The sequence below is a fragment of the Abramis brama genome, assembly GCF_963993115.1.
Source record: "Abramis brama genome assembly, chromosome: 19".
Classification (NCBI taxonomy): domain Eukaryota; kingdom Metazoa; phylum Chordata; class Actinopteri; order Cypriniformes; family Leuciscidae; genus Abramis; species Abramis brama.
The window spans coordinates 2,939,959-2,962,639 of record NC_139981.1 but is presented as its reverse complement, the minus strand read 5'-3'; the positions used below and the strand labels follow the sequence as shown (position 1 = coordinate 2,962,639).

The 22,681-nt window shown below is 39.1% G+C and overlaps 2 protein-coding genes across 2 annotated transcripts in view; one reads left to right on the top strand and one right to left on the bottom strand.

Annotated features, from left to right (window-relative positions):
* Positions 1 to 5,690: 5,690 nt before the first annotated feature.
* Positions 5,691 to 20,921, top strand: msh6 (mutS homolog 6 (E. coli)). Its single transcript, XM_084093985.1, has 10 exons — positions 5,691 to 6,088; positions 7,307 to 7,512; positions 7,639 to 7,817; positions 8,976 to 11,544; positions 12,423 to 12,715; positions 13,856 to 13,973; positions 14,055 to 14,144; positions 16,657 to 16,811; positions 18,439 to 18,638; positions 20,661 to 20,921. Exons 1-10 carry the CDS (start codon positions 5,856 to 5,858, stop codon positions 20,740 to 20,742), a joined length of 4,125 nt encoding a protein of 1,374 aa, XP_083950111.1. The 5' UTR covers positions 5,691 to 5,855; the 3' UTR covers positions 20,743 to 20,921.
* Positions 20,844 to 22,681, bottom strand: part of fbxo11a (F-box protein 11a) — a 37,683-nt gene continuing 35,845 nt past the window's right edge. Inside the window, exon 22 of the mRNA XM_084093986.1 lies at positions 20,844 to 22,121. Within this exon, the coding sequence (XP_083950112.1) occupies positions 21,992 to 22,121 (130 nt within the window). The 3' untranslated portion in view covers positions 20,844 to 21,991. The remainder of the gene's footprint in view (positions 22,122 to 22,681) is intronic.

Here is a 22,681-nt window from a genome sequence, read left to right as displayed (position 1 = left end):
TGCCACATTACCCCACAAAACTTGAAGGGGTGGTATAATACCCTTTTCATAAGATGTAAAATAAGTCTCTGATGTCCCCAGAGTGTGTATGTGAAGTTTTAGCTCAAAATACCCCACAGATATTTTTATATAGCATGTTAAAGTTGTCACTTTTTGTGGGTGAGCAAAAACACACCATTTTGTGTCTGTTCCTTTAAATGCAAATGAGCTGCTGCTCCCAGCACAGGGGGCGGAGCTTCAACAGCTTGTGTCCTTTTACCTCACACAGACATGCACTGAAAATTTCTAAAACTTTTTTTTTTTCTCTGTATATAAAGCCAAAACAATCTCTGTTACCATAAATTATACGTTTATCTCTGTAAAGCTGCTTTGAAACAATCTACATTGTTAAAAGCGCTATATAAATGAGGATGACTTGACTTGACTAACCCGGGAGGAATGTCGAGTCTCTACCAGCTGTTTGTTGTAGTCCTTAAAAAACGATTTCTTTAAAAGCAAATATCTCCCTTTGCTTTGAACTTTGAGCGTCGTAACTTTGCAGATGTTGTTTATGCTCAAACAGCAACATTACACACTAACTAAAGTTAGAAAAGTCAAATCATAATCAACCACCCCTTCAAAGTCATTATGCCTTTTCGAATTTTTCCTTTCGAAAGTGTGTAATAGAGCTGTTTTTGAATGTAAAAGGTCTACAAAGTATTAAAGATGCACAATAAAAAGTTATTCTCTCCTAAAAGAGAGAATCAATTCTGAACTGCTGAAATGAGTCGTCAGCAATTCCAGTCTCACTTCCTGTTACAAACCTATGTAACAGATTTGCATAATGCCAGCCTATGGTCTTCCCGCAAACAATGTCTACTTTTCCCTGCCCTCAAACACTGCAGTTGTAGCTGAGACAGGAAAAAATGATGCCATCGTTACTGTTCGTATCACTGTTTATCAAGTGCTGAGGAAGAGCTGAAATTCAGATATGGTAATAGGGGTTTTGTTTCTGATGCGCTCTGTAAGCGGTCGACCAATCACAACAGACTGGGCCGTCTGACCAATCAGAGCAGAGGAGGCTCTCAGTAAGGAGGGGTTTAGAGAGACTGAATCTTCAAACAAACCGGTTTCAGACTCTTTGAGAAATGAAGTGTATATTATTACTGTATATTATTTGAAAATTAAAGTGTTTTTTTTTTTTTTTTACCTTGGATGCAAGTAAACCTATAGGAGACTCTAAAACTAAATTAGGAACCTTTAAAATAGAATCATTGGGGCACTTTAATATTGAGTAATATTATCAATTTGACTGCACTGACACTAATGGAAGAGAACAATCCCTGAACTAAATGAAGCGGAATAATGAAACTTGTGTTGTGTAGAGCTGCTTACAGCTGAATTAAAGGGATAGTTCACCCAAAAAAATATTCTGTCATTAATTACTCACCATCATGTCGTTCCAAACCTGTAAGACTTTCATTCATCTTTGCAACACAAACGAAGAACTTTTGAATGAAATCTGAGAGCTTTCTGTCCCTCCATTGACCTAACTACCACTTTAAAGCCCCAGAAAGGTATAAAGACATCATTAAAGTAACTAATTTGACAGTATATAAATAAATGTGACTGGGAATAGGATCTGAGTTCCTGAGATAACCACAATACTCCGTTATGACTGAGACTTGGAGTTAAGTATTAACTACAGTTTGCTCCATAATTATATTCTCTGTAATTAATGACTGGAAGTCATTCTAGCTGAAACATCTGCCAAAAGCCTGAGAAGTAAACTCTCTCTCACTCACACACACACACACACACACACACACACACATCCGTGGCCAGACAGACGCTGTGTGTCATTGTGACTGCTACGGGGAAACCTATTAAACAAACAGCAATTAAGCTTCAATGATGCCAAACAAATCCATTTGAGAGAGGAGAGTATTATAAAGCAAGGTCAAATTAAAACCTCCCTCATAACTGTAATAATTATTATTACTGTTGGCAGGGTATAAAGATAACACAACATCATCACTGAGAGTCGAGGTACAGCGGTGTACGATTAAATAATAAAAACATGCAAATCTCAACATACATATAATGACATAATGCTGAGCAGGGTAACACGTGTTATTTTAGGATTATTTACACACTATTATAATATTTTGCTTTTAATCTTATATTTTCAGATTTTAATTTTAGTTTTAGTAATTTTATGTGCTTTTGTCATTCTTTTAGCTTTATTTTTTAGGTCAGTTTTGGTTTTTATTAATTTTAGTTAATTTTAACTATTAATTTTAGTTGCCAAGGCTAACTTTTTTGAGTTTAAGTTTTTTTTTACTAACATTTATATTTTATTTCAGCTTTAATTCAATAAACAAAAACATATTCTTAATAGTTTAAGTTAATAATAACACTGAAACAGATGCTGTGTGTTCACTTGTGTTCAGTGTTTTTTAAATCATACGCAGCAAATGGCTTGAAAACTGTCTGAGCCAAAGAAAGTGTTAACTTATCTTTATTTATATGCCGTGTCAATCATCTATATCTGGCCTATTTTCCATGTTTTTGAAAGCATGATTTCGATTTTTTAAATAATATGGAGCCATTATGTCCAATTAATTAGCTATTTATGTCTCAATAATAATTGTTTACATTGAATATTTGTCTCTGGGGATCATGTAGCATTTAGGCTTAGACAGACAGACAGATAGACAGACAGACAGACAGACAGACAGACGGATAGACAGAAAGACAGACAGACCGATAGACAGACCGATAGAAAGACAGACAGACAGACAGACAGACAGACAGACAGACAGGCAGGCAGGCAGGCAGACAGACAGACAGACGGATAGACAGACAGATAGACAGACAGACAGACAGACAGACAGACGGATATACAGACAGACAGACAGACAGACAGACAGACAGACAGACAGACAGACAGACAGGCAGGCAGGCAGACAGACAGACGGATAGACAGATAGACAGACAGGCGGCAGACAGACAGACAGATATACAGACAGACAGACAGACAGACAGACAGATAGATAGACAGACAGACAGACAGACAGACAGACAGACTGATAGACAGACCGACAGACAGGCAGACAGGCAGACAGACAGACGGATAGACAGACAGATAGACAGACAGGCAGACAGACAGACAGATAGACAGACAGGCGGCAGACAGACAGACAGACAGACAGACAGACTGATAGACAGGCAGACAGGCAGGCAGACAGGCAGGCAGGCAGACAGACAGACGGATAGACAGACAGATAGACAGACAGGCAGACAGACAGACAGATAGACAGACAGGCAGACAGACAGACAGATAGACAGACAGGCGGCAGACAGACAGACAGACAGATAGACAAACGGATAGACAGACAGATAGACAGACAGACAGACAGACAGACAGACAGATAGATAGATAGATAGATAGATAGATAGATAGATAGATAGATAGATAGATAGATAGATAGATAGATAGATAGATAGATAGATAGATAGATAGATAGATAGACAAAGAATAATGCAATCTTTAATATCTAAGCAGAAACATGATGCAGAAGGCTGCGATTCAGTGCTGATTCAGGCTATAAATTATGACTCATCACGGCTTGTGTTATTTTTACCTGTTATAAAGCTTATGGGAGTTTTCATATCCATGTGCCAAAGAGCTCTTTGGACTTTTGTTATTGGACGAGCTTTTCTTGCAAACGCTAATTACTTAACTGGATCAATTATTAATTTGCCAAATGGAACATTATGGGTTTGGTGCTAAAAGGTGCTGTATGGATGTTTTCTGTTTGAAAGTGTCACGGTTAAATAAAGACACTCTATTAGATGAGACACAACAATCATTCAATGCATCATGACAGATAAACACCTTAGACTCTAAGAATAGGGAGAATAGGGAGACGACTTAATGAGAGAGTCAACAGAGATTATCCTGACCACACATATCACAGCGTGTAGCTGAGAAAGCACAGCTTGCTATACCAAGTTATTTAGACTGTGCTATTATACTTCAGTCTGTCAGATTTAATAATCAGTATTACTGAACACACCGAAAGTGACGAAGACGAAACCTACACCTCTTCCTCCCACAGAAACACAACAGAACAGGAGTCTTACACACACCTCAGACAGTATAAAAACACCACTGATCATATTTATTGCATAAGGAGACCCAATAATGCCTGTATTTTAGGAGATTTAGGCTATTTAATCACAATTACCATGACTCCAAACTCATGGACTTACAGGATGCTTTTAGTAGGATGGGGATATCAAAATCATGACCGACCGTCACCTATCCTATCCAAAACACATGCATTTATTTATTTATTTTTTATTATTTATTTTTCACAGCTTCTAATCCATCCTGATGATTCTGTATTGCATATGCCATTCGTATCCATGCAGTATATCTATCAATATGATTAGGTCCAAGTCTGAGAACACTGAAAGATGCTTCTATTTTCTATTTCTAAATATGCAATATGAAAGATGCATATTTTGCATTATGTCTCATTTTAAAGCCTATGTTTTCACATTATAAATGACCAGAGTTAGTAGGAGAACACATGATCGGTTGGGCTTACATCTGATTAGTCATGTTGCAGAATTTTGTTTTACAAATTATGGATGAAAATGCAAGAAGAGATATTTCCAAGCATTTGCTGTGTGAGCGTGTAAATTTGATGTTGGTTGTTAAGTGGGCCAACACTGCACTCTGCTGACGTAACAGGACAACTGCTATAGTCCATGTCCATCATATCACTTTCAAACGAATATGCTGTCTTCTCTCATATTTAACATCAAATAAATAAATACATACGCAGACCTCAGAGTCCCCTCATGTCAAACTTCTCAAAATAAACGTTCAACTCTTTATATTTTTGATTCAATGTATAATAAAGTTTTTCATCCTGACAGCGTGGAGAAACAGCACATTAAACTGGTCGTGATGGTCATGATGGATTAAATCACAGTTCTATTGTGATTCCAAGACAAGGATTAAAAAAAATATATGGGGGGGGGGGGGGGGGGGGGGTCATTTGTATCATAGGATTGCATGACAATAATAGTCATTACTTTTAATAGACAATAAGAGTCATATTTTTGATTTTGTACATAGAGTTACACATTATTTTTATTCATAATTATTATACAATTTAGGCATAAACTTAATCTTTACATCGTTACGGATGTGACAGTAAAAATATTGTAAAAATACAATTTTACATAAATAAGGACATAAAAGTATAAATACTAATTTATTTATTTTATTTTATTTTTACATTTCTTTGTATATTTATTTATGTTTTTTTTTGTGTGTTTTTTTTGGGCAGCTTTGGAACTCCAAACATAAGAACTTAACACGCTACTCTGTCTTTTCCCCATTATTTTACATTTATATTTATCATATGTATAACTTATTTTTGTGTCCTATTAGGACTGGCTCTCAAAGAACGCATTGACGGCCAAATACGTAGTTTACCGAGAAAAGCAATGGCAAAGCAGCGCACGCGCATCTAAAAGAGAATCTAACACATTCTAATAGAACGCATTACACATACACGCGTTCTAAATGAAAATAAACGCATGTGTCATATCAGCCACGTGGGTGGCGTGAAAGGATACACAGTGGTTCCTATAGGTCCAAATTCTCGCGGCGTCACGTGACTCGCTCCTCCTCTTCCCTTTCCGTGCGCGAGCAGCGGCATTTTCCCGCGAACTCTCAGCTCCACAAATAACTCAGCTGAGCAGAACAGCCCTGGGTCTGTTGGAATGGAATATAGATGAATTATTTTCTTGGAATAATTTAACATCATATTGCACAACACTCTTTGGGAGACATGGCAAAGCAAAGTTCCCTTTTTAATTTCTTCACAAAGTCGCCTCCTCTCGCGGCGAAGGCCAAATCCAAGCCTTCTCCAGCGGAGGCAGATGCAGTGAGCAGATCCAACACCTCGCCTAAAGAACAAGCCCAAGTCAACGGCAGGAAAACACCAGCAAAACCTGCAAAAGCTCAAGTTAAAGCTGGACACGCGAAACTGTTCGGAGAGAAAGCAGACACTGCAAAGGAGAGGTACAGTAACTGCAACTCTATGTGCAATACTGCATAATGCAATGCAAAGATAATGTACAGGTTACCATGGTGACACCACGTCGTGGTCCTCATGTGATGGCAATGTCATGCTACATTGATATGCACATGATACAATTCTATTTACAAAATGTACCAGTGTTATTTGGACATGTACCATGGTTTTATCATCGTATTCTTGAAAGTACCTTAGTGTACCATAGTACTACTACAGTACTGTTTTGTCATGTGCCATGTTTACATTTTGCAAGGATTAGTTTGGTTATTCTAAGTGTGTAGTTTATCAGCACTGTCTGCGGTGTCATACTGAAAACTCACCGGAGGATTATGCCTTATATGAGTCCACGACACGTGCTACTTTTGCCTGTGTTTGATACTTTCTTTTTTTTTTTGGCGGGAGACTGTGTGGAGGGGGCGGGTCAAATTTCCTTCGCCTTTAGGGATTTTTTTTTGTCTGTCCAATAGGAGGGTCCGTTACAAAAATTCTCCACTGCAAATTTTTAATCTTATTTTATTTAATTTTATTACAACATAATTGTAGTAATTTTGCAGTGGAGAATTTTTGACAGAAAAAGAAAAGTCTAAAATAATAATACATTTTAGATCAATATATACAATAGATGATATTTATATATATATATATATATATATATATATATATATATATATATATATATATATATATATATATAAAAGCCAAAAAATAGATATAAAGCATGTTGTTTGTTAATTTTTATGACAGTGGTGGTGGCTAATACCAAGTTAATTTTATTTTATTGTACAAAAACTGTAGTATTGGGGCATAAACTGTTACCAATTGCTTTTTTTATAAAGCATATGGATTGTTCTGTATTCTTTAAAATGTTATTTTTAATGCTTTACTGTCTGCGAATGAGTTTCAGCAGTGATATGTACTTCATCTAAAACTATTTTAAACAACATTGTACAATACTTGATAGTTTTATGAGTTCCTATTATTGAACTACATGAAATATTTGTATGAATACTTGGCTATATAAACTATTGTGTACATGTTAAACTATTCAAATACTTAACGTTGCCATCAAAAAGTATTAAAGTATTTGGACCTGTAGGTCAAAATACAAGTACTTCATTTTCACCTTATGTAATTAGTATCTGTAATTTTGCACTTACTTTATTTAAATGAATGCATCACAAAAGATCATTGTTTCTCTCCAGAGAGCAGTCATGCATGTTTAGTGCTGGCACTCTGGTATGGGCTAAGATGGAAGGACATCCCTGGTGGCCCTGTATGGTTGTTCCTCAACCTCTCACCGGACAGCAGATGAGGGGCCGTGGCCGAGACCAAAGGCTTCACGTTCACTTTTTCGATGAACCACCAACCCGAGGCTGGGTTAACACAAAATACATAAGAGAGTACCAAGGTGAGAGCAAGGCTTTGTTTACACTTGAACATAGTCTTCAAACATTGTAGGTAAAACATCAAATATTATTCAAATGTGTGTAATACTTTATTCTGACCTTACATAATTTCTTGTTATTCTTTTAAGGCTCTGATAGCGCAGATGCCAAATCCGGAGGCGTGTTCTTCAGCGGTAAGCCTGTGATACGTAAAGCAATGGAGCTGGCAGATGCCGCAATGAAGCAGAGTCCTGAGCAGAGACTGAAGATGTCCGTGTGCATGGATCCCTCAGATGAAGAAGAGGAGGAGGAGGAGGAGGATATGGATGTGAGCAAACACTAGACCAAAGAAAGTTAATATTCACATAAAAGATGCATTTAGTTTTAATGGGATATTTCAGCCAGACATTTAATTTCTCTCATAATTTGCTTGTCTTAAGTCTTTCCAAATCTGTATGACTTTCTTTCTTCCATGATTTTGAAGAATGTTACCATGCAGCATATAGTGTCTACAAGTCAAGTCACCATGAAAGTAGTTCATATGACTTAATGTGCTATATTCCCTAAATCTTCTGAAGTCATTCATTCGCTTTGAGTGAGGAACAGACTGGAATTAAAGTCATTATTTACTGAGAAGATGTAAGCGTGCAAACAGACTGGTCTTTTTTGGTCACTAATATTTTCATCATCTGAAAAAAGCTTTAAATACACCAATATTGTGTCGTCTTAGCGGCCCCTAATTTAATATCAAATTATCGTTGCGACAGAAGCGAATCAATCAAAACTAACTTTAGCTGGAAAATAACTTTATTAAAGAACCGCTATAAAGCCAAAACAATCTCTGTTACCTTAAATTATACGTTTATCTCTGTAAAGCTGCTTTGAAACAATCTACATTGTTAAAAGTGCTATATAAATGAAGATGACTTGACTTGACAATAATTTGCCCCAGGACTTGTCCTGAGATCGTTTGATTTTGGTTAATTCACACTGCCAGGGATGTTCCGGAATCGTTCGCGCGCATTCACACACATCTCGTAAAGACACGTGACATCGATGTGCCATGTAATGTCTCCACAGCGTCTTAAGTTTGCTCATGGTCTGTGATTTCTCTCTCGAGAAACCACGCTTGTGCATTTTATTTTTATTTTTTCTGATTCGGTCATAAACTAGCGCATGGCGTACTGTTCCACTAAGCTGGTGTACGATCTCAGCTTCAGCGTCATCACTACAACACACCCCTAATGACATTGATTACGGCTTTTGTTCACACAGGGCGCATTCTGGAACTGATCCCGGCAATGTTACTAGGTCCCCATTCCGGGATTGATCCCGTAATCAATCCCGTGACATGTTTGCATGCACACAGAAAGCATTCTGCCAATTTTATGGCAATTTTCCGGGATCAACTAGCTGTGTGAAAGGGGCTTAAAATTTCTCCTTTTAAATTTCTAAGAAATTAATTTCATGTAATATTTTATTATAGGTTGAGAAATCAACTCTATCAGATGTGGAAATGTCTGAGGAAGAGGCTGAAGAAAAGGTGAAGCCCAGCCGACGTTCATCTCGTGCCGCGGCTGAAACGGGTCAGAAGTCGAAGCGTCGGCGCATTGTGGTGGCATCTGACAGCGATGACTCCGGTGAAGAGTTCAACCCTGAGAAAGCAAAAGTAAGCAGTGACGAGGAAGACGACGATGAGGAGGAGGTGGTGAGTAGCGAGGCTGAGGAAGAAGAAAGCGAGCAGGAGCCCGAACCAGAAAGCCCTGTGAAACCGGTCAAGCGCAAACGTCCTTTAGAGAAGCCTGCTAAATCACAGAGCAAACCAGATACCCCAAAACGAGCACCTGCGACTTTACCATCCGTGACCTCCAACACCAAATCTCGACTCTCTGCTTTCTCTGCCCCAGACAACTTCGAAAGCCAGAGTACCAGTGCAAACGGGACGGAGGGAGGATCTACTGTGTGGGACCATGAGAAACTCGAATGGCTGCTGGACGGCAAGAGAAAGGATGCGCAGCGTAAACGACAATCTGATGAAAACTACGACCCCACGACTCTATACGTTCCCGATGATTTCCTTAACAGGACAACGCCTGGAATGCGCCGTTGGTGGCAGCTGAAGTCTGAGATGTTCGATACCGTTCTGTTCTACAAAGTCGGGAAGTTCTACGAGCTCTACCATATGGACGCAGTGATTGGCGTCAACGAACTCGGCCTCACCTTCATGAAGGGCGCTTGGGCCCATTCAGGCTTCCCCGAGATTGGCTTCGGACGCTTCTCAGACGTACTCGTGCAAAAGGGCTACAAAGTGGCTCGCGTGGAACAGACCGAGACCCCTGATATGATGGAAGCACGATGCAAGAAAATGGCGCGTCCCACCAAATTTGACCGTGTCGTCAAGCGAGAGGTTTGCCGAATCATCACGCGAGGGACTCAGACGTACAGCGTGCTTGATGGCGCCCCTTCTGAAACTCAGAGTAAATATCTGTTGAGCATTAAAGAGAAGAGCGAGGAGGACAGCGCAGGCCATTGCCACATCTACGGGGTTTGTTTCATTGACACCTCGATGGGGCGCTTCCATGTCGGTCAATTTCAGGATGACCGCCATTGCTCCCGTTTGCGTACTCTGGTTGCACACTATTCTCCTGCACAGGTTATTTTCGAGAAGGGCAACCCGTCAGCCGAGACAATGAAAATCTTCAAGGCCATTTTGTCTTCCACTTTACAAGAAGGCCTCAATGCTGGTTCGCAGTTTTGGGATGCCCAGAAGACCTTAAAGGTCCTTGCTGAGGAAGACTACTTTAAAGAAAGCAAAGCGTCAGTTGATGATGAAAAGGCATCAGTGCTTCCTCCAACTCTCAAAGCTATGACGTCCGAATGTGACGCTCTAAGTCTCACTCCAAAGACGGGTTATGAACTCGCTCTTTCTGCCCTTGGCGGCTGCATGTTTTACCTCAAGAAATGCCTAGTGGACCAGGAGCTTTTTTCCATGGGCAACTTTGAGGAGTATGTTCCTGTCGATGTGGAGATGGAGCAGGCTGGGGGAGCATCTTGTTTTTTTGCCCAGACCCGTCAAAAAATGGTTTTGGATGGAGTGACCCTTGCTAACCTTGAGATCCTTCAGAATAGCTCGACTGGCGGTCCTGAGGGAACCCTACTTGAACGATTGGACACGTGTTGCACTCCCTTCGGCAAACGGTTGTTGAAGCAATGGCTCTGCGCCCCTCTTTGTAATCCATCCTCCATTGGTGATCGCTTGGATGCTCTGGAGGACCTGATGGGCGCTCCATCCCAAATGACCGAAGTCACCGACCTACTAAAGAAGCTTCCGGATCTCGAAAGGCTACTTAGCAAGATCCACAGCATGGGTACTCCTGTAAAAGGACAAGACCACCCGGACTCCCGAGCCGTTCTGTACGAGGAGGTCGTCTACAGCAAACGTAAGATCGCTGACTTTCTTGCGGCACTTGAGGGTTTTAAAGTGATGAAAGAAATCGTGTCGATCATGGAGCCCGTCGCTGAAGGCTTCCGATCGAAACTAATGCGCCAAGTGGTGCTCCTCAAGACAGAAAATGAAGATGGGCTTTTCCCCGACCTTTCGCCAGAGCTCAAACGTTGGGACAAAGCTTTCGACCATCAGAAAGCTCGAACCACAGGTGTCATAACTCCAAAAGCTGGCTTTGATCCGGAGTACGACCAAGCCCTAGACGGAATTAAAGACACTGAGAAAGGCCTGCAGGAATACCTGGACCGACAGAAGAAGAGATTGGGATGCAAGAATCTATCATACTGGGGAACGGGAAGGAACCGCTACCAGCTGGAAGTCCCTGACAGTGTTTCCGAGAGGAGCGTGCCAGAGGAGTACGAGGTGAGGTCCACTAAGAAGGGCTGGAAGCGTTACTCTACCAAAGAGATCGAGCGGCTGTTTTCAGAGATACAGAGCTGGGAAGACAAGAGAGACGCAGCGCTTAAGGATTGCATGAGAAGACTCTTCTACAATTTCGACAAGAATTACAAAGACTGGCAGACAGCCGTTGAGTGCATGGCTGTACTTGGTAAGAAAAAAAATTAACTATTCCCTGGTTTCACAGACCAATCTTAAGCCTAGTCCCAGATTTAAATGCATGTTTGAACTGTTTCAATTTAAAGTGACATCTTAAAATATGTCAGTGCCATTGTTTTGCCTCAAGATGCACACCTGTAATGTTTTTTTCGAAGGCACATTTCTTATAGCTACTTAAATGTCCTAACTGAACTAAGGCTAATCCTGGCTTAATCTAACTCTAAGCCCTGTCTGTGAAACCAGGCCTATATTTATTTTGTTTAAACTTTCAAAATGTTGGTATTCATAAGACTTGTTTTTACCCTTTCATTAAAAATTATTTCATACAGAATATCATGTATACCGTACTTTACATCAATAATGGCAACATGCTCTATTCATTCATATTTTTTCAACTTCTAGCTGAAAATAAGCTGTTTTTCATATTTGACTGTAGTTTATACAGCTATTCTTTATGGATAGGTTGTCAAAGGATTAATTTGAGCTAGTTTGTAGTTACAAGTGCACTTAAATGCATTACAAAATCCTGATTGAAGAAAAACGTCTTACTGAAAACCTGTTTTAAAGGTTTACATGTAAATCAGTTGGCTAAAAAACATTTAAGGATATTTTCCTCAAAATAGCTACAAACAGAATGGTTGTATGCGCAATTACAACAAGCCATGGAAGCCATTTTGTTTAATTTCTGTTACTTTTTTCAGAATTTTAACTTTTTTGAGAATCGTGGAATGTTTTGGACCACAAAAAAAGTAGAACATTTTCCCCAAAAATGCCTTGCTTGCTTAAATAAGTTTAAACCAAGTACTTGAGACATTGGTACTAGAATGATGTTTGGTAAAATGATATGTTTTCTGTTGTTGTCACCACCAGATGTGCTGTTGAGCATGTCCCGGTACAGTCAGAGCGGCGACGGGCCCATGGCGAGACCGGAGATGGTTCTTCCGAATGACGGGTCTCAGTCGCACCCCTTCCTGGATCTGAGAGCGTCCCGTCACCCTTGTGTCACCAAGACCTTCTTCGGTGATGACTTCATTCCCAATGACATCTTCATCGCTTGCCCTAGCGGTGAAGAAGAAGAGGGTCAAGATAATGATAAAGCACTTGCCCCATGTGTGTTAGTCACCGGGCCAAACATGGGAGGCAAGTCCACCTTAATGAGACAGGTGAGTGTTGGAAATCAACATTCAAGATGACAAAATTAAATAAAATAAAAATGTTAATTAAATAAAAAATCCACTAAATGCAGATTCACAGTGTATTTTGATGTGACATTGTGTCACAAAGGCAGTAGATGAAATGTTATGAAACATTTATGTTTGAAAATAATTCTGAACCGGCCCAAAATAACTGATTTGAACTGAATCATGGCCAAATTTCATTGTGCATGTAGTAAAGAATTGTAATCGAATCATTGTCAGAGCAAATATTTTCACCCATACAACCCTAATCATTTAATAATGACTGAATGTAGTCTAGGTAAACTTGATGTGTTCAGCAGCTGTTCAGGCAGGAAGAAGGATGTGGTTTGAGCTCCTATTTCTGGAAATGCAGGTTTCTATATCATGTTTTCAGAATGTTTAGTTGTTTAGGGCTGGAAATTCTGTCATACATAATATTAATAAAATCATGAAAAAGTCTTTGCCATTTTTACATTGTATATTTTTTTTATTATTATTTTAAAGGCATGGAAAACTCAAAAGGAGATTTGTAAAATGTTGTATTCAGTTTATTGTATATCTACACATACTGGATTTATGACGTATTCATTGAGAGAATATATGGAATATTTGTACTTTTAAGAATTAATTTCTCTCACTGCAGGACTATTGAAGTAACCTAAAGTGGTAAAGAGGACCTATTAAGTCTTGATTTTGATTAGGTTTTCATGCTTGAATTTTCAAAAAAACATTCTCCATTGCTCCAAGCCCCGCCTTCTGAAAGCACGCTGTGCTCTGATTGGTCGGCTGGATCAGTGTGTTGTGATTGGTCGAGCGTTTCGAGTGTGTTTGGGAAATGTCCCGCCCCTAACTCAACCAGGCCCCGCCCCTTTATTTTGCATATTAATTATTTAAATGAGGAAGAAGAAGCTCAAGACTACAATGGAGGTGTTTCAGGGAGTTCAGAAACGGTGACACTGATATAGAGAAGAAATCCCACTGGAGGAAACCTTTTTCAACATTACACACTAAAGAAAGATGAACATGCAAAATAACATAATAGGACCTTTATTGACTTTTTGTCAACTGCCTGTTATGTAGAAATAAAGTAATATGCAGATTTTCTTATATGTCCATGTGTTTCAGTGTGGTCTGGTGGTGATCTTGGCCCAGCTGGGCTGTTACGTTCCTGCTGAGAGTTTGCGTCTCACTCCTGTGGACCGAGTGTTCACTCGTCTCGGCGCCTCTGATCGTATAATGTCAGGTAAGTTGCCGTTTGCTTCTTCCCCGTTCAGTGTTCATGTGTGAGCTTTACTCTCAATACTTAATCTATCATGTTTTCTAGGTGAAAGTACGTTCTTCGTGGAGCTCAGCGAGACTGCTAGCATACTTTTGCACGCCACCAACCACTCCCTCGTCCTGCTCGATGAACTGGGTAAATGATCTGTTCATCTCACATTAAACTTCACACTAAATGTAAAACAGCAGTTATTAGAGAATATCTGGGTGTAAATCCTCAATAAACTCGTCTCCATACCGGCGTGATGACTCCGATCTTCAACCAGACAGAACTGGATATTATTCTGAATGTTCTGATCCAATCTGACTTCTGACCTGTAATGCTGCCTAATCATAATACACACTTTTCGTTCGATGGCCAGAGGAGAACTGAGCGACTGGTTTCTCCCAAGATTTTTTCTCTCCATTCTGTCACTGATGGAGTTTTGGTTCCTTGCCACTATCGCCTTTGTTGCCATTGGCTTTTGGCTTGATTAGTTGGGACATTTTACTTAAAGGGATATTTCAACGCTGGAAAGCTGAATGTGTATGTAAATTGGGTCATTTATGTAGTAGAAATGTGAAATTATTTCAGAAGTTGGTGCCTTCTAGACTGAGAAAAGCCAGAAAATGTATTTTTGGCTCATGTGGATGAAAGACAACAACTCCCAGAATGCACTTGCTTCGCTGCCCTACGAGGCCACGCCCAAGCCACGCCTACCGGTTACAGAGGGCAGTATCTGAAGACATGATACAACTAGGCTACTAGTCGACTCGAAACTGAAAAGACGCCATTTTATCGTGAGATCCCCCTATGGGCGGGTTGAAGACATGCGGAACGAGCTTCTCCTACTTGCTGGAGTCTCTCGCCTCTGGACAAAAAAGCCTCTGATGACGATAAATGAAGATTTTTGCATCATCTGAGGTTTTTTCCAGACACACAATACAGAAATCTCTCGTCTCAGGGGGACATGAGGGAGGGAAGCACATCATTCGAAAATACTACTGGGTTTCTACTGATACAAAGCTTAATGCTAATCAGTGAAGTATCCCTTTAACCCCCTGAGGTCGGCTATCGCGCCGGCGCGATAGGCTCGTTTTTTTCCTTATCAGTGCAAAAAAAAATCTAAATACTAATATTAATTTTTATCTTATATGCTTGTGTTATACATCAATCGATCCTGTTTAGTGTGTATTTTTTTTGTGTATACTCATAATAAAAACAAAGTGTTGTGCTTTTCACCAAATAAAGAAAAATAAACATGATGCGAGTTCTGCCTACTCTCCGTTAAGTTTTAATGTGACTCCGCCCACGGAGACCGCGCTATACAAACGCAAATGTGAGGCGATCCATACAAACCTGTGAAACGCCCCACATCAGCTGGATAAGGCCGGTGACACACTGGATGCGTGGCGTAAGCGTCTCAGCTGCGTGGCGTGTCCGTTTTTATTTCAGCTCCCATGTTAACAGTTTAGAGTTTGCACACTGCCTGCGTGAGACGTGCGTCGTGCATGCTATAAATAGAACCGACGCCTATTTTTCACGCGACACGCAAGCGTCTTGGAAGCGTTTCCATGCAAAATTGAATAGGAAAATCTGTTTATATGTCATTTTGACACGAATACATATTAATAAATGTCATTTTGATGTTTAAAAGTGTCTAGGTTTTGACATAAATGCAAATATAAATGTAATTTTACAAAATATTATCGATTTTCAAATACTGCTGTATTGAATGAACAGCTTTTAGCAAACTCTATTGCTATACTGAGTATATTTTTAAGTTCAATAATTTCTATATATATATATTGCTCTTGCATTATTTCTTGTGGCTATAGGTGACACAACTGAATGAATGGCTCATTAAGTATGCAGGGGTATTGTCTCATCAGGTGTGAACTACTAAATATGCATGATGCTGTTGGAGCGTTTACGCCCCATCCGCATATTGGCTTTCCAAACTAAAAGTGTTTCACAAAACTTAAATCAATGTATCGTTTTATGTGAATGATTAGGCAGGATGATTTTCACATCATTTTGAAGAAAAAACTCAAGGCGACGACATCCATTAGTCAAAAGTCTTATTGACACATATTTAGTATGTGTTTTGTGGCCTTATTTCAGAAACTTTCATTTTTAGTTTTTTCAATAACTATGCATAAACATTATTCTCTCAAAAATGAAAACATGTACATACATGTTGCTCACATATTATGGTAGTCCTGTTTGTGCTAAATAGAGTGTAATTACACCTTTGCCATTGATATGTTTATAAGCAACTGAAAAAAGCACAAATGTCAGGGCATGTCAGAACATCTCAAGGACCCCAAAAACACCTCAGACCCCAGAGGGTTAATAATCAACAATATTATTGATCAGCCTGCATTGACACCATTATATGAGAACTGAACTGAGCTGGGCGATGACATCATGGATTTCTCCAGTGTGGCTATATATATAAATTAACTAAATTAAGAACTTTTTTTACAACAAAAATTAAACATCACTGAACTTAAGCTGGACTGTGATGCTATTTTCTTCTGGAAACAAACTTTGTTGCATTATTTTCTTGTTATCTATGTAAAGCTGCTTTGAAACAATCTATTGTAAAAAGCGCTATAGAAATAAAGTGAGTAAGTTCAGAGCTTTTGTTGTGCTTGAACTGCAGGCAGAGGTACGGCCACGTATGACGGCACGGCCATCGCGAGCGCAGTGGTAAAGGAGCTGTCCGAGAAGATCTGCTGCCGGACCCTGTTCTCCACTCATTACCACTCGCTGGTGGAGGAACACGTCCAGGACCCCGCCGTGAGGCTCGGACACATGGTCAGTTTCAGCGGCTTCATCAGAAACACAATTACACCACTGAATAAGAGACAAACATATGAAGACTTCAGATGCAAAAGCATCTAAGTGCCATCTGAAATTTTCTTCTAGAATGATCATTTTTATCAAGCTTGTATGTCTATGTTCAGTTATTTCACTTTAATGGCAATGAAAATGACCTATTAATTGTCATTAAAGTGAAATTACTGAACCTAAATATACGAGCTTGATAAAAATGCTCATTTTAGAAGAAAATGATGGCACTTAGAGGCTTCCAATTGTCTTTGTATGACTGCTGAACTTTTCTTGCCAGAAAATAAATCTCATCAGTCACACAGAGTGGCTTCAGAGTGTGACGGTGATCCTTCCTGCTTTATAGTCTTGACTCCCAGTGTGTGTGTGCTCTTTTACTGTCATATGTAGGCCTGTCACGATAACAAATTTTGCTGGACGATAAATTGTCCAAGAAATTATTGCGATAAACGATAATATTGTCGTTCGAGACCATTTTCATCTAATATAATGATAATGGCATAATAATGCAGGTACACCTTTTCAAAGATCTATAAACTTTTATTTCTTAAGAATATTAAACATTGAAAACGGAAATACATTTTAAATATCCACAAAAAATTAACAAAACAACCAAAAACAATAAAAGCAATGGACTCTCAGTGTCTGTTAACAAAAAAATTCACTTGAATAAATACCAAAAACAATAAATAAAATGGATGTAAACAAAATTGCACTTCAAAAAATATGAAACATTAGGCTCAGACATAAATAGTGATACATTCCATAACAGGCAAAACTGCCGGTTAGGACCTTTGTAAACAAAAACAAAAAGCCTCAACAGATTACCACAGCATTTTGCACTGTCCTCCTGTTATTTTGTCGACTAAACAAACGCTCGAGTGATTGTGTAATTTACTGTCGGGAAGACGGAGACGCACTTTATTACGTGTATATGCTACGCACTGAAAATACTTGGTTAGGATTAGGGGTGAGGAGTGCGTGTGTATTACACGCCATAAAGTGCGTATCATATGCACGCAAAAACTATTTTTGGCGTATAAATGGCACGAGAAATAACATTCTTGGTATAGATGCGCATTTTCATGAGATCGAGCTTGCTGTCGCGTTTGGCTTTGAAACCAATTCCATCTTTTTCTTTTTTTTCCGTCCAACTCACAACTAGCGTCTTTTCTCTCTCCCGGCTGTCGCCGCAAGCAGTCCCGCCGGCGCTTTCCCATACAAAGACCATGTGACTGACAAGCGCCGCGGCGCCGCCTCCCCACACAAAGACTATGCAACTGACAAGAGGGTTCACTCCTCCTATACGCTAAGGAACCGAGAGTGGTCATCCAGTCTATTTGGTAGAGAGAGAGAGAGAGAGAGAGACGAGGAAAACAAACTAGCATGCAAATGGAATTATCGCGGCCGGAAAAATGATCGAGCTCTTTTTTTTTTTTTTTATCGTGCGATTAATTGATTTATTGACTATCGCGACAGGCCTAGTCATATGATGGTCACACACATCTTAAAGATGCAATTTCTTCCACACCGCAAAGCACTGTGATTTAAGCAATTGTGTTTAGTGAAAGGATTTTCATTGTTTCCCTCTCAGGCCTGTATGGTGGAGAATGAATGCGAGGACCCCAGTCAGGAGACCATCACCTTCCTCTACAAGTTCATCTGTGGCGCGTGTCCCAAAAGTTACGGCTTCAACGCAGCGCGCTTGGCAAACATCCCGGAGGAAGTCATCCAGTCGGGCCACAAGAAGGCCCGTGAGTTTGAGAGGAGCACCGTGTCTCTCAGGATATTCAAGTAAGAACATTTATGAACCGTGTTCAGATTACAGACCTATTTTGCATTGTGACGTTTTCATGACAATTAAGTAGGGATGCACCGAAATGGAAATTCTGGGCCGAAACAGACATTTCTAGATGCACTCGTCTGAAAACCCAAACCAGAAGTTACTTTTCTTTGCTGTGCAAGAGTGAAACCTGAGCGCTGAACACTGAGGGACGGCTTGTCTTCGGCCTTTTTTCTCTTTCGGCCAAAATCCGGATAATTTCAGTGCATCCCTAGGCAAATTTTTCCTTAAAATGATCAATAACATGCTGCATCTGGGCATTTTTAGTGTTGTAGTTTTTGTCATTATTGTAATACAGTGCTATTGCTGTATTATGAAAATGTCACAAACCCTATTTTTAGAATCATTAGGAGTTTTGCAACACATATTTTTCATCTAATTTCTATAATGGTGAAATATGACCAAGACATGTTATTGGTGATATTCATCTTGACTGTTATGAAAGAAAAACATCTCCATTTCTGTCACAAAATAAGTACACTACCATTCAAACATTTGGAAACACTAAGACATTTTGTTTTTGAAAGAAACTGAAATTTTATTCACCCAAGATGCACTGTAAAGGCATTAATAATGTTGCAAATCACTCTGCTCATAACAGACTCATGTGCAGCATTCATATCTGTCAGTTTATGAAGGAATTCAGCTGAAGTTTCATATCATGCTTTCTGCAGCACATCCCACAAATTCTTGTTCTTTTGCCCATTTTACTTCTTTCTTATTCGTCAGATGTGTTCTTCATCTCAGTCTCTCGCTGTTTTTCAAACTAGAGACTGATGTACCCATCATCCACTTCTGTGTGTACACTCTTAAAAATAAAGGTTCTAAAAGTTTAAGAACCGTAAAAGAAACATTTCTGGTTCCCTAAAGAACCCTTCAGTGAGCAGCAGCTCTTAAAAGAACTAGGCTATGTTCTTATTGTGAAGGTCATTTTAAAAATCTAAAGAACCTTTAGTGGAATGGAAAGATTCCGTGGATGTTAAAGGTTCTAAATGGAACCATTGATGCCAATAAAGAACCTTTATTTTTAAGAGAGCTGTTTGCTTTCTTCTTTCAGGACAGTAACTGTTTCAGACTGATGTATTTCGCCAGTCTTAAAGGGGTGGTATAATGCCCTTTTCACAAGATGTAAAATAAGTCTCTGATGTCCCCTGATTGTATATGTGAAGTTTTAGCTCAAAATACCCCACAAATATTTTTATATAGCATGTTAAAATTGTCACTTTTTGAGGGTGAGCAAAAACGCACCGTTTTGTGTCTGTTCCTTTAAATGCAAATGAGCTGCTGCTCCCAGTACAGGGGGCGGAGCTTCAAGAGCTCCAGTGTCTGCAGAACCTCACACAAACATGCACTTAAAATTTCAAAAACTTTTTGCTTTTTATGTTCAAACCGGAGTCAGACAATGATTGAGAGACTCAAGAAGAGACATGTAGACAACATTTCTGAATGGATAGTTGATGAATTTATGTAGTTTATGTGTAGTTATCTTCTTGTCATTGATTAGCATATTCTGTCATGATAATCTATAAATCATGTTCCGGGGGCGGGGTTTATGTAAATTTTAGGGTTGGTGATGTCACTAACCCGGGAGGAATGTGGTGTAGTCTCTACCAGCCGTTTGTTGTAGTCCTTAAACTATTTCTTTAAAAGCAAATATCTCCCTTTGCTTTGAGCGTTGTAACTTTGCAGATGTTGTTTATGCTCAAACAGCAACATTACACAGTGAAATAATCAACCACCCCTTTAAAACCAAATGTGTACGTGACACTGCTGCAGTTGTTTTCAATTGTGATGATGATGATGATAAGGTTTTCTAAGTTGACCGTCATGGCTGCTTAAAACTTAATGCAAATAAACACTTACAAATAATTAATGTAATCTAAAAGCTAAATGAAGGTATTATGAATGCATTTTCCAAACCTTTGAATACTAGTATGCATTGGAGAATCTAATTGCGTTATTTGTTTTGCCAGGAAACTGTGCTCATTGGCTGAAGACTCCACAGCTGACCGTGAGCAGTTCTCCGCGCTGGTTCAGATGATCCGCAGCCTGTGATGGAAAACGATTAGTTTTTCTTTGTTTTGAGCACTTCTGTTCACTATTCCATGAGTTATTTTTCACCACATATAAAGCAAGCAAGCATCTCACTACTGAAATGATCTAATAAAGTTTATTTTTAAAAATGTAACACGTTCCTCTGACTAGGAAATTAAACTTTTGATTAATTACTACCAGCTACATAATGGTTATTGAGTACTTCACAATATATTAAGTCTAGATGTCATGGAACATGCATACAATTCAGGCTGTATGAGAACCCACAGTCACCAAATACAGTTGGATGGAGGGGGAAAAGCACAAAAAAAAACTGTACAGATATTCATCAGAGCTTCAAATAAGCAAGAAGCCTCTTAAAAATCTCCAGCAACGTCACTTCGGCTCGCAGCATTCAGGGTGAAATGGCGCAGGAATGCGACGCTTTCGCAAGTCTGGCGCCTTGCGTTTATTTTTTTAATCTTTCCTGATGTCGTCCAATCAGGATAAAGGGGCGGGGATATTATTTAAAACACTTGGGCCAAATCGTTACCACCATCCTGGTGAAAAACCTTTATATCACTTGGACACTTTCCCTTTCAAACTCAAAACATTGCTGGAGAATACTTAGTGTTTCTTTCTCTTTTCTTTCTTTTTTTTTTTTTTTTTTCCTCAAATCTCTTTCACAGAAAGAACATATATCCTGCGACATGAGAACAAATACAGCAATCTAAGGTATAAACAACCCCAAAATTAATATACTTAATAAAATAAAAAGACATTCAAGTACATTTAAGATTTTTGCTTGAAAATACAAAACTACATGAGAAAGCATTAAAATCAAACCTCAATAACTCAGTCTTTAAAAAAAAAAAAAAACTAAAAAAAAACTGAAGTGCTGGGTCATTTTTTTTCCCCGTACATATACAAGAGTGCGGTGATGGCTGCTTGGAGAACAGGTGCATCATGGGAAGCATTGTGAGTCTACGCTCTAGGTCCGTTTCTCTCGTATGTGGCTCAAACTGGGGATCCATGCGCTTCACCGTCCTCGTTTATCATCCGCCATCCCACAAATCCTGAGTCGCCACCTTCCCGAACGCCGGTGTGCGATCAACAGGATCGCAGAGTGACTGTGTGTTTGCATTTGTTAAATAGAAATGTTTTCTCTGTCCACGTTTACACAATGTTTGTTTTGTTTTTTTTAATAAAATTGAATTATTTCTAGCGTGTAATCTCATCTGCACTGGACTGAGCACTCGGAGTCTGTAGTTCAGTTGTGCTGCAGTGTGTTGGACTCTATAGGAGGAGCCGAATCGTACAGCGTGTCCGTGTCGTGAGTCGGCTCTCCGGCTAGTGTGCAAGGGTTTGACAACGTCCCTGCACCACAGTCACAGAAAAACCTGCGGAGACAAACACACTCAATCACTACACAACATATACATATATATATAAGTTTAGGGTCCAATTCTCACTATTAACTAGCTGCTTATTAGCATGCATATTACTACTTATAAAGCACATATTAATGCCTCATTCTGCATGACCATATTCTACATCCCATAAGTGTAAAATATGATCCAATTATTTATTTTTTTAATGAAATTTGGTTGCTAACTGACCTTGTTTTTGGCCAATTATCATAACTATCTTAGAGGTAAACTTAGTACAGATTGACTTGTATATTTATAAAATATACAAGTCAATCTGTTTATATAAAAATATTTATATGCATGTTTCAATGCATATATGCAATTGTATAAAATATAATAAAATAATTATAGGGCCATTGCATTTTTAGCTAGTAACAATTTCATTAAAAAAAAAAGTTTGAATCATATTTTACAGGTAAAAAAACAATCTCTAACAGTAATTTTTTTGACATAATATTGGATTTGGATTTATTTTTTATTTTTTATCAGCATAAATTATTGGCAGAGAGAAAGATACTATCATGATGTGT